This window comes from Scyliorhinus torazame, chromosome 6 (genome assembly GCF_047496885.1).
Source record: "Scyliorhinus torazame isolate Kashiwa2021f chromosome 6, sScyTor2.1, whole genome shotgun sequence".
In the NCBI taxonomy this organism is placed as follows: domain Eukaryota; kingdom Metazoa; phylum Chordata; class Chondrichthyes; order Carcharhiniformes; family Scyliorhinidae; genus Scyliorhinus; species Scyliorhinus torazame.
This window is the reverse complement of record NC_092712.1, coordinates 84,239,398-84,252,396: the sequence shown is the minus strand read 5'-3', so window position 1 is coordinate 84,252,396 and position 12,999 is coordinate 84,239,398. Positions and strand designations below refer to the sequence as shown.

General features: G+C 46.1%; 1 protein-coding gene across 2 annotated transcripts in view; it reads right to left on the bottom strand.

Annotated features, from left to right (window-relative positions):
* Nucleotides 1-12,999, bottom strand: part of odad2 (outer dynein arm docking complex subunit 2) — a 549,301-nt gene that overhangs the window by 482,210 nt on the left and 54,092 nt on the right. For both annotated transcript variants that reach the window (XM_072508396.1, XM_072508397.1), the window contains exons 5-7: nucleotides 12,274-12,380; nucleotides 12,014-12,150; nucleotides 11,764-11,886 (exon numbers count right to left, since the gene is read on the bottom strand). In XM_072508396.1, coding sequence (XP_072364497.1) covers nucleotides 11,764-11,886; nucleotides 12,014-12,150; nucleotides 12,274-12,380 — 367 coding nt within the window. The remainder of the gene's footprint in view (nucleotides 1-11,763; nucleotides 11,887-12,013; nucleotides 12,151-12,273; nucleotides 12,381-12,999) is intronic.

Genomic DNA, 12,999 nt, shown 5'->3' with positions numbered 1-12,999 from the left:
GCTCTCCTGTCCTGAGCCTAAGCCATTGACCGCACAGCCTTGGACACCTTTTTAAAAAATAAATTTAGAGAATCCAATTTTTTTTTTTCCCACTTCAGGGGCAACTTAGTGTGGCCAATCCACCTAACCTGCACATCTTTGGGTTGTGACGGTGAAACCCACCCAGACATGGGGAGAATTTGCAAACTCCACACGGACAGTGACCCAGGGCGGGAGGCGAACCTGGGTCCTCAGCGTCGCAGTCCCAGTGCTATCCACTGTGCCACATGCAGCCCTCAGCCTTGGATATCTTGACCCATGACTCTGACGTCTTGTCCCAAGCCTTCCACCGCGGACACCACCAGTTCAGAGTTGGCCTGAGTACTGTCATGTGAGAGTACCTTTAAGAAATGGATGTTTAAGCAATGTACCTTTAAGAAATGGAGCTGATCATATTACGGAAGTGATGTCAGAGGGTGGGGGGGAGCTGAGCTCACTTCTGCTTTTTGGGTTTCAGTTTGAGAAGGCAGCTGGGAGTGTTTGTGTGTTTTGCTGTGAACTGTGTGAAGAAACACAGAGCTGGTCTGTTGATTTCTGAAATCCAAAGACTATAAATATATTGAATGTAACCTAATGTGCTCCTATTTTTGAAGGTTTGAAGTCTTTTGGATGTTTAAAGGAACAGTTTGAAGGATTATTTAGTGTTGTAGTCTTTTGGGGTTATATTTGAAGTAATGGGTGTTAAGATATTCAATGTTTGTTTTTAAAAGGTTAACTTGAGTTCATAGAGTTTGGTTTTAAAAACCACTTGTCCATTTCTGCTGTATCACACCTGGAGAGTATGCAGGTGACAGTAGTTATGAGAAGTCGATGTCCTCCTCAGAGTGGTGCTCCACAGTGTACTGGGGATCTGGTTGGGGACCTGGCACCCCGGAGAGACTGGCCTGGTCGGATGGTGATCTTGCAAGGCAAAAGACAAAACAATTAGTGCGATCTAGGGAAGGAGTGGTCTGAGGGTGGAGAGACGACTCACTTGCTAAAGGGACATAATTTTGCATTAGGGGCTCAATTGATTGATGCATGTTGACCTCCGCATCAGAGATGGCCCTCTCCTAGAGTTCGTTGGCTAGCTCCAGCGACCCATCCAGCGGGTGTGAGCCCAGTGATCCGGGACGAAACCCCCTCGCCCCTCCCCGTTCTTCTCCTGCTCCTGCCAATTGCAGACTGCCTCTTCCTAGGGGCCAAATAAAGGGCATGGTGAAACGCATGGGGATGGGTTCCACACCAGAGAAAGATACAAGATCAGGGCCAGGGAACAGAAGAACAGAAGAGTCTTACTCAATCAACAACACCAGAAATACAGTGGTCATTTATTGCTATTTGTCAGATTTTTCTGTTGCAAATCTGGCTGCAGTGTTTACCTACCTATCAACAGTTACTCATTTGATAAGCACTTCATTGACAATAAAGCACTCTGGGAGGGATTCTCCGTCAGCCGATGCCGAAATCAGGAAAAGTGATTGGGCGGAGAATTGGTTTTGACGACGAAATCGTGGCCGAAGCCGGGTTCACGCCAAATCGCAATTCTCTGGTACCTTGACAGCCTCGATGGGGGGAGGGCGTGGGGAAGGGGCGTCTGTCAGGGCTGGATGGTGGGGAGGATGGGAGGTTGTGGGGGTTGGGTGACCAAGAGATGGGCTGGGCTGACCCCCCATGGGACCAGGGTGTCCAGGCAAGGACCACCATTACTGCGGCCTGCAAGGCAGCCATCTTGTTGTGCACCCCACTGACTACCCTCAATGTCAGCAAAACTAGAGAGATGATCATTGACTGCAGGAAGCAAAGTATCTTACTCGTCTGCATCAATGGGGCCGAGGTGGAGAAGGTTGACAACTTCAAATTCCGAGGTGTGCACATCACCAACAATCTGTCCTGGTCCACCCACGTCAATGCTACGACCAAGAAAGCACAACAGCGCCTATACATCCCCAGGAAACTAAGGAAATTCGGCATGTCCACATTGACTCTTACCAACTTTCACAGATGCACCATAGAAGGTATCCTAGCTGGCTGCATCACTGCTCGGCCCAAGACGGTAAGAAACTACTGAGAGTCGTGAACACAGTCCACCACACGACCGCTTCCCATCCATTGACTCTATCTGTATCCCCTGCTATCTTGGGAAAGCAGGCAGCATAATCAAAGATCCCTCCCACCAGGCTAATTGTCTCTTCCAACCTCTTCCATCGGGCAGACGATACAAAAGTCTAAGAACACGCACTAACAGATTCAAAAACAGCTACTTCTCCGCTCTTACCAGACTCCTAAATGACTTTCTTATGGGCGTCATTAACCAAGGCCTCAGCAGGTAACCCCTGTCGCCCAAGAGCCAATCCCTAACCCGCGGAAGTGCTTCGAAGGTGCTGGGAACTGCCAAGTGCGCCAGGATGTATGCTTTGTGCGTGCAGATGGGTATCAGGCATAAAAGTGCATGATGTGCCTCTGGTGGTCACGCACCAATTGCACATTCAGAAAGTTGAAGCCCTTCCTATTGATGAAGGGCAGCCCCTGATGAGCTGGTGCTCGTATGGAGACAATCGTGCCATCGATCACTCCCTGGACTTGTGGCATTCCAGCGATGACGACAAATCCTGCTACTCGTGCCCGCTGCTGTGCCTGGATCAGACCGATGTTTATGTAGTCTGCTGGCTAGGTGCATAGGGCATCAGTCACAGCGCGGATGCACCTGTATGCAGATGTCTGAGAGATCACAGACAAGTCCCCTGGAAGTCCCGTTCGGCCCCTGGAAAGACCCTGACAGAAAGGTCCAGGGCGATCATCACCTTGACAGCCACTGGGAGGGGGTATACTCCTCCATAACCGAGTGGTGCCAGATGGGCCACCATATGGCAGAGGTGGCACATGGCCTCCCTGGTTAGCCAAAGTCTTTGGCAGCACACGTGGTCTGGCAGCTCCTTGAAGGAGAGGCGCGACGGTAAACACGTGCTTTCATGTGGCGCCTCTTTTGCACCTCCTCCTTGGCCTGTTGGATGGCCGGTACTCGAGCCTCACCGGTTGGCCCCTTCTCTTCTCAGGCAGGCTCTTGTGCCAGTGTCCTCCTTGAGCAGGCTGTGCCTCCAGCCTCCGTGTGGCCGTAACGGCAGCCTAAGGCTAGGTAGACAGCGAGCATTGCTGGCTGTACTCTGAAATTCATTCTCTGCAAGGGGGAGGAGATACAGAAGACACGTTAACAAGATGAGTATTCCCTTGCCCATCCAAATCCATCAGGCGACATGGTGAAATAAAAACAGAAAATGAACAATCTCAGCAGACCTGACAATATCTGTGGAGAGAAAAGGGAGCTAACATTTTGAGTCTGGATGACTCTTTGTCAAAGCAAGGGCAGCACGGTAGCATAGTGATTAGCACAGCTGCTTCACAGCTCCAGGGTCCCAGGTTCGATTCCCGGCTTGGGTCACTGTGCGGAGTCTGCACGTTCTCGTGTCAAGAACAACAAAGAAGAACAACAAAGAACAAAACAGCACAGGAACAGGCCCTTCGGCCCTCCAAGCCCGTGCCGACCATACTGCCCGACTAAACTACAATCTTCTACACTTCCTGGGTCCGTATCCTTCTATTCCCATCCTATTCATATATTTGTCAAGATGCCCCTTAAATGTCCCTATCGTCCCTGCCTCCACTACCTCCTCCGGTAGTGAGTTCCAGGCACCCACTACCCTCTGCGTAAAAAACTTGCCTCGTACATCTACTCTAAACTTTGCCCCTCTCACCTTAAACCTATGCCCCCTAGTAATTGACCCCTCTACCCTGGGGAAAAGCCTCTGACTATCCACTCTGTCTATGCCCCTCATAATTTTGTATACCTCTATCAGGTCGCCCCTCAACCTCCTTCGTTCCAGTGAGAACAAACCGAGTTTATTCAATCGCTCCTCATAGCTTATGCCCTCCATACCAGGCAACATTCTGGTAAATCTCTTCTGCACCCTCTCTAAAGCCTCCACATCCTTCTGGTAGTGTGGCGACCAGAATTGAACACTATACTCCAAGTGTGGCCTAACTAAGGTTCTATACAGCTGCAACATGACTTGCCAATTCTTATACTCAATGCCCCGGCCAATGAAGGCAAGCATGCCGTATGCCTTCTTGACTACCTTCTCCACCTGTGTAGCCCCTTTCAGTGATCTGTGGACCTGTACTCCTAGATCTCTTTGACTTTCAATACTCTTGAGGGTTCTACCATTCACTGTATATTCCCTACCTGCATTAGCCCTTCCAAAATGCATTACCTCACATTTGTCCAGGTTAAACTCCATCTGCCATCTCTCCGCCCAAGTCTCCAGACAATCTAAATCCTGCTGTATCCTCAGACAGTCCTCATCGCTATCCGCAATTCCACCAACCTTTGTGTCGTCTGCAAACTTACTAATCAGACCAGTTACATTTTCCTCCAAATCATTTATATATACTACAAAGAGCAAAGGTCCCAGCACTGATCCCTGTGGAACACCACTGGTCACAGCCCTCCAATTAGAAAAGCATCCCTCCATTGCTACCCTCTGCCTTCTATGGCCTAGCCAGTTCTGTATCCACCTTGCCAGTTCACCCCTGATCCCGTGTGACTTCACCTTTTGTACTAGTCTACCATGAGGGACCTTGTCAAAGGCCTTACTGAAGTCCATATAGACAACATCTACTGCCCTACCTGCATCAATCATCTTAGTGACCTCCTCGAAAAACTCTATCAAGTTAGTGAGACACGACCTCCCCTTCACAAAACCGTGCTGCCTCTCACTAATACGTCCATTTGCTTCCAAATGGGAGTAGATCCTGTCTCGAAGAATTCTCTCCAGTAATTTCCCTACCACTGAAGTAAGGCTCACCGGCCTGTAGTTCCCGGGATTATCCCTGCCACCCTTCTTAAACAGAGGAACAACATTGGCTATTCTCCAGTCCTCCGGGACATCCCCTGAAGACAGCGAGGATCCAAAGATTTCTGTCAAGGCCTCAGCAATTTCCTCTCCAGCCTCCTTCAGTATTCTGGGGTAGATCCCATCCGGCCCTGGGGACTTATCTACCTTAATATTTTTTAAGACACCCAACACCTCGTCTTTTTGGATCACAATGTGACCCAGGCTATCTACACCCCCTTCTCCAGACTCAACATCTACCAATTCCTTCTCTTTGGTGAATACTGATGCAAAGTATTCATTTAGTACCTCGCCCATTTCCTCTGGCTCCACACATAGATTCCCTTGCCTATCCTTCAGTGGGCCAACCCTTTCCCTGGCTACCCTCTTGCTTTTTATGTAAGTGTAAAAAGCCTTGGGATTTTCCTTAACCCTATTTGCCAATGACTTTTCATGACCCCTTCTAGCCCTCCTGACTCCCTGCTTAAGTTCCTTCCTACTTTCCTTATATGCCACACAGGCTTCGTCGGTTCCCAGCCTTTTAGCCCTGACAAATGCCTCCTTTTTCTTTTTGACGAGGCCTACAATATCATTCGTCATCCAAGGTTCCCGAAAATTGCCGTATTTATCTTTCTTCCTCACAGGAACATGCCTGTCCTGTATTCCTATCAACTGACACTTGAAAGCCTCCCACATGTCAGATGTTGATTTGCCCTCAAACATCCGCCCCCAATCTATGTTCTTCAGTTCCCGCCTAATATTGTTATAATTAGCCTTCCCCCAATTTAGCACATTCATCCTCGGACCACTCTTATCCTTGTCCACCAGTACTTTAAAACTTACTGAATTGTGGTCACTGTTCCCGAAATGCTCCCCTACTGAAACATCTACCACCTGGCTGGGCTCATTCCCCAATACCAGGTCCAGTACCGCCTCTTCCCTAGTTGGACTGTTTACATATTGTTTTAAGAAGCCCTCCTGGATGCTCCTTACAAACTCTGCCCCGTCTAAGCCCCTGGCACTAAGTGAGTCCCAGTCAATATTGGGGAAGTTGAAGTCTCCCATCACCACAACCCTGTTGTTTTTACTCTTTTCCAAAATCTGTCTACCTATCTGCTCCTCTATCTCCCGCTGGCTGTTGGGAGGCCTGTAGTATACCCCCAACATTGTGACTGCACCCTTCTTATTCCTGATCTCTACCCATATAGCCTCACTGCCCTCTGAGGTGTCCTCTCGCTGTATAGCTGTGATACTCTCCTGAACAAGTAGCGCAACTCCGCCTCCCCTTTTACATCCCCCTCTATCCCGCCTGAAACATCTAAATCCTGGAACGTTTAGCTGCCAATCCTGCCCTTCCCTCAACCAGGTCTCTGTAATGGCAACAACATCATAGTTCCAAGTAGTAATCCAAGCTCTAAGTTCATCTGCCTTACCCGTAATGCTCCTTGCATTAAAACATATGCACTTCAGGCCACCAGACCCGCTGTGTTCAGCAACTTCTCCCCGTCTGCTCTGCCTCAGAGCCACACTGTCCATATTCCCTAGTTCTCCCTCAACGCTCTCACCTTCTGACCTATTGCTCCCGTGCCCACCCCCCTGCCATACTAGTTTAAACCCTCCCGTGTGACACTAGCAAATCTCGCGGCCAGGATATTTATGCCTCTCCGGTTTAGATGCAACCCGTCCATCTTATACAGGTCACACCTGCCCCGGAAGAGCTCCCAGTGGTCCAGATAACAGAAACCCTCCCTCCTACACCAGCTGTTTAGCCACGTGTTTGTCTGCTCTATCTTCCTATTTCTAGCCTCACTGGCACGTGGCACAGGGAGTAATCCCGAGATTACAACCCTCGAGGTCCTGTCTTTTAACTTTCTGCCTAGCTCCCTGAACTCCTGCTGCAGGACCTCATGCCCCTTCCTGCCTATGTCGTTAGTACCAATATGTACAACGACCTCTACCTGTTTGCCCTCCCCCTTCAGGATTCCCTCTACCCGTTCGGAGACATCCTGGACCCTGGCACCAGGGAGGCAACATACCATCCTGGAGTCTCTTTCACGTCCACAGAAGCGCCTATCTGTTCCCCTGACTATAGAGTCCCCTATAACTATTACTCTTCTGCGCTTTGACCCTCCCTTCTGAACATCAGAGCCAGCCGTGGTGCCACTGCTCTGGCTGCTGCTGTTTTCCCCTGATAGGCTATCCCCCCCGACAGTATCCAAAGGGGTATATCTGTTCGAGAGGGGGACAACCACAGGGGATTCCTGCACTGACTGCCTGCCCTTTCTGGTGGTCACCCATTTCTCTGCCTGCACCTTGGGTGTGACCACACTTACATAACTGCGATCTATGACGCTTTCCGCCACCTGCATGCTCCTAAGTGCATCCAATTGCTGCTCCAACCGAACCATGCGGTCTGTGAGGAGCTGCAGTTGGGTGCACTTTCTGCAGATGAAGCCTTCCAGGACGCTGGAAGCCTCCCGGACCTGCCACATCTCACAGTCAGAGCACAGCACCCCTCTAACTGACATTGCGTCAATTAATTAAAATTAAAATTTGTCTTTTTTTTTTTATAAATACTTTTTTTTTTTAAATTACAAAGTTACTGTCAACTATCTGTTTCCTAGCACTAGATTTCTAATAGAAATGCGATAGCTAACTATAATATCCTCCGATCTCTGGCTTAGATATCCTCTAAATTATAATTAAGTTATTATGTTTAATTAGTTCCCAAATAGTCAAAAAAATTTAGGTTAGAATCCCAACCAGCCACTCAGGTCACAGCTTTTCTGTGATGTCACTTCAGTTTCCCCCCCACACACACAATTTGAAAAAAGGTATAAAAGTAAAAATCACTTGCTTACCTTCGGCTCTGTCTGCGTGGGTTTCCTCCGGGTGCTCCGGTTTCCTCCCACATTGCAAAGTTATGCAGGTTAGGTGGATTAGCCATGTTAAATTGCCCTTAGATTTCAAAAATGTTGGGTGAGGTTACGGGAATAGGGTGGAGGTGTGGGCTTGGGTAGGGTGCTCTTTCCAAGAGCAGGTGCAGACTTCATGGGCTGAATGGCCTCCTTCTGCACTGTAAATTCTATGATAAATTCTATATGTCCGTCCGACCCACCCCATCCCTCAGCCGCTCCCCTCAATATGTTGTCTTCCACATTGTGCCCCTGTCCCCATCAGTGCGTGGCACAAGGCCTGTGATGTGGGGAGCCTCTATCTATCCTCACCACTATTCCTTGCCAACAAGGGCACCGATGGCTGCTGCAACCAGTATCAGCGATTGGTTCTGTGGCCCCTATCCCGTTTCCCCAGTGGAGTCGACTGTGGGTGTCCTCATTGAGTGAGCTGTGTGTTATTCCTGCCAGCAGGGTGGCAACTGGTTGTGCAGTGGAGAGGGTCACCATTTGCCAACAATTGCCTCCATGCTTAGAGACTAGTGTGTCACTGGGCAGGTCCTACAGATGTGGGTGAGCGAGGGAATTGTGCATCTGCTGGGAGCTGAGCTGCAGTGTGCTGTGGGTCCTTGGTGTGACACACAAGTTATAACAACCTGACAAGGGGTGGACTATGCTATTCTCCTGCTGTGGGGCTGCGCCTCAGATGAGCGCACTGAGGAGTGCCAGCACCTCGTGTGCCACTGATTTAACTTGACCATGCCCATCCTGTTGATGGGTCAGCTGGGGTCTGAGGGTTTTTAGAGCGGTGGCCTGGGTGAGCTCCCAAATGACCAGAGGTTCTCTGTACAATTACAGGACACAGTCAGAAGTCAGCAGAGTGAATAGCCAGGATTCTGTAAGGAGCACCAAAGGGGTGCATTTAAAACACAGACTTCAGCAATGGCGGCCTGAGCCAAGCCACTCCGATACCGAGGGGGACAGCCCAAATCCACGGACCTGTCACCAAGTCGTTCCCTGCTGCTCCCCCGGCCCTGGCAAACTCTACAATTATGAACACTTTTCAAACATTTGCTTACCTTCTCTCTCTCCCTCAGCAGCCATACCGCCCAGTCCCCATTTGAAAATACTTGTAGTAAATTGCACCCTTGTGATTTCCGCCAGAGAGGGGCGGAAGCGTGGAGCATAGTCGATCCAGCGCACTAAGTACATTTAAATGAATGCAAATGCCAGTTTTGCATGCCGCCGCAATCTTGTTTTCGCTGCCAGGTAGGGGCCAGAGCATGGCACCCGAATTGGCGCTGCGTGCGAAACTCGATTTTGTTGCCGGATGCCCGATTCTCCGCCCGATCACGATTTATGTTTCCGGCAAGGCAAGGCAGAGAATCCAGTCTAGTGTATGTATTTCAAATAATGCACACTCATCTGGAACAATGGTAGTGTTGAATAACTTATGGAAAAATTTACGAGATAGAGAAACGGAAGTTCTAGATCATCCAATAAACAATGGATGCGATTTTCCTGGTCCCCAGGTTTCAAGCTGGGAGATGGGGAGCCTGTTAAATGTCAGGGAATCATGTCAGGAGGGTTCCTCAATGGAGACCCACCACCAGGTCATTTTATCAGCAGCGTGAACGGCAGTAGTTCGGCTGCACATCAACTGGAGGCAGGTGGCTAATTTAGACGATTAAAGTTTCAATTAAGGGCAATGTCCCCAGGCTATGGACATTTTGCTGATGGGGAAATGACCAACTGGATGGAGGAAGCCTTCTAACGGGTTTCAGGGGCTGAGTAGATGCCATAGCATCCAGAGGCCCCATGGCCAAGGCAGAGGTCCAAGAGTGGCAAAGGCTGCACTAGTGACCCCAATACCACCACTGGATGAGTTTAACCCTCTGAAAGGCAGGCCTTACCAGCAGGGGAAAAAAAAAATTCAACACCCCTGGAGGCACCCTCTTGTTCTCCTTGTACTCTCCACAACAACTGCCTCTCTGGGTGGCATTGACAAGGCTGCAGAGTTGCCGGTCCTCTGATTGGTTTGGGCAGCATACAGAGGCAACCTGCCATCCTGCATTGTATGGCAAGTCCAGCAGCAGAAATTTAAGAGGCCACCAACTGGACAATTGTCACCACGGTCCTACTGGCAGCCCATGTGGGTTCGGGAGCCTCATTTGGTCTTGACATTGGAACTTACTCCCTGTTGATAAAAATCACAGCTAATGAGATAGTGAAGTGAGATGTATTTTGCTGGCCATGAATACAAGGCTATGGGCCAAGTGCTGAAAAATGAGTTTAGAATACTCAGGTGGTTGTTTTTGACTGGTGCAGACGTCCTGGGCCAAAGGGCCTTTTCTTTTCTATAGGCCTCTATGCTTATGACTCGAAAATTGTAAAGTTTTTCTGAATGGATGAACTCACAAGGGCCACATGGCTTTCTTTACCAGATATGATGCATGTGCTGATCTCAAATCAGTTGAGAAGTACAATTACTGTAATGTGTCTTAATGTTTCTATGCTAGGAGGGGGGTATTCGGTCGTGGTTCACATCAATATCCAGTGATTTCGGTTGGAAGCACCTGTTGGGAAATTGGGTAAGGCTCAGGGTCAAAAGGTGCGAAATGACAAAGCAGCCATCAATAGTCTTTGCCTACGTAGAGCATGAAGAATTGCTATCTGAGTGAGATAAAGAAGAGGCGTTGTTGTAGGAGACATATTCCAACCTAAGTTGGTGTTATCAAGGGAAGAGGGGAATGTAAAAGAATTTTACCAGAATTATTCTAATTTATACCTTCAAAAATGAACAATTAATCATATTCTAGTATTATTTGATATGGTAAATTTACATTCCTGGAGAGGGGGGAGAGTTAAAGCTTCATCAATTTACAGGTCAAATTTAAAAAACCCTATTTTATCCAGACACATCGGAAGCAACAATGAGATAAAACTCATAAGGCCAGATATTGGGGCTGGTTTAGCACACTGGGCTAAATCGCTGGCTTTTAAAGCAGACCAAGCAGGCCAGCAGCATGGTTCAATTCCCGTACCAGGCTCCCCGAACAAGCGCTGGAATGTGGCGACTAGAGGCTTTTCACAGTAACTTCATTGAAGCCTACTTGTGACAATAAGCGACATCCATTTCATTTATATTTCTCCAATTAAAATTTCATCCTGCCTCGACAACTTATCAAGTTTTCATACTCAAATGTGATGGTATTTTATTAAAAAATAGTAACTTTGTTAAACAGTTGACAATATATAGTATTATTGTGCAAAGCAACACAATTCAGTTTTCCAGTAGAGATTCCTTTCATTTAACTATTATTTTTATATTTCAAAGTGCACTGGTTGTTCCATCAGGAGACAAACAACCTCATTTTAAAATTCTATCTGGTTTCTTCAGCTGGGGTGACATATTAATCTTCTGAAATCAATATCTCAAAATAATCCTACTGCAAGCATGCTAACCCTATCTACAATGTATATCATGCCAGATTATATTACCTGTGTGAAAGAAATCCATCAGTGTAGTGATCATCCACTTAGGTTATCATGGAATTTAGTCCAAACCTTCGTGAATTTATGTATTTGAAATTGGACTGATAAGTGATAAGTGAATGTGATTTTATTGTGATGCATGGATTTCAATTTGGTATGCACAGTCAGATCTGATTCCAGCCAATATCTTTTCGAATTATTTTCCCACTGATCACTGAAAAATTATCATTTGCACATGATAAACATGCATAAACATATCAATATTGCTTTTTTAAAACATTTTTATAAAAATCAGTAAGCAATTTCTAATCTTTTATTCAATGTGCTTCTGAGTCAATAATTGTTTACAGACTGAGGATTGTAAGTTATGTAGAGAGCAATATCAATGCAAAATTCAGACTGTTTATTATACAATTGTGGTTGGCCCGACTGACATATATTTTTTAAAAATGCTCCACCAATTTTACCTGTTGAACTCGAGTAAGATTTTCTGCAAATGTGGGAGATTTTTCCTTGAGAAATGTAATAAGATCCTTGTAGATATCACCATTTCTGTCATAGATAATATCTTCACTGTCCTTTATCGGACCCTAAAGAATAAAATGTAATGTTATAGTGCAGCACAAACCAATTTAAAATACAATTAGTACACATTAAATAGCGTGGGAAATAAAATGAAGTCACAAAAGTATTTTTCATTTCAATTTAATTCCTTACCCCATTTAAGTAAACTCCAGCTGTGTTACAGGTAACATACAATGTATCAGTGTCATGAGTATTAATAATCAGGTAGCAAATATCTCCATATACTTGTCTCCATGGCGGGGCTCGGCATCCATTAGAAAATTCATATTCTGTAAGAAAACAAAACGAAACAGAGGTAACTAATATGTTTAAATAATATTAAACACAATGCCCAATTTTCACTGATCAGTATGTAACACTTTATGTGGCAATTTAACTCTCCACGTAAATACCTGATGTATAGTTGATAGATTTTAAAACGGTCATGTCTCCCTCCCCAGAGAAGGACTGGAGCAATTGTATATCATTCTTTATAGCCTGAGGGTTCAGCCGCACTTCTCTTAAAAAAGGGGAAAGAGAAAGCAAAGCATGAAATTATAATTAAATCACCTTCTGTTTTATTCAACTATTTCCTTTACTCAGTTAGTTCCAGTTTTTATTTTCTGAGTATTAAATCAGCACCAAACATTTTACTTGAAAAAATGTATTACTTTAACATCTGGAAAAAATACCCATATAAATATACCGGGCAAGCCAGATATTTGCAAGGTCTGTAAAGTAAAATGGCACCAGGACCTCACAAACTGCCAAAAACTGAATATGCAGATTGTCCATATCAAGTGATCATAAACATTGACTCTGCAGATAATATAGTGAGTAGAAGTTTTGACTTTCAAAAAGGCAGACATTTATCTACATTCCTAATATTGTAACAGATTTGCAATGAATATGAAATGATTTCTCACAGAAGTTTAAAACTTTAGCAGATTGAATCCTTCAAGGGAAGATATCACAGCACACAGATTTTCCGTCCCATATTAAAGAAATAAATACGAAAAATAAGGCGGGTATTTCTTATTTTTTTCAAAAAACATTTTATAAGGGTATTTATAGTTTTTATACTAATAACAATAACAACAACATGAACATGGTATATAAGACATTTCCATCCCTGACAC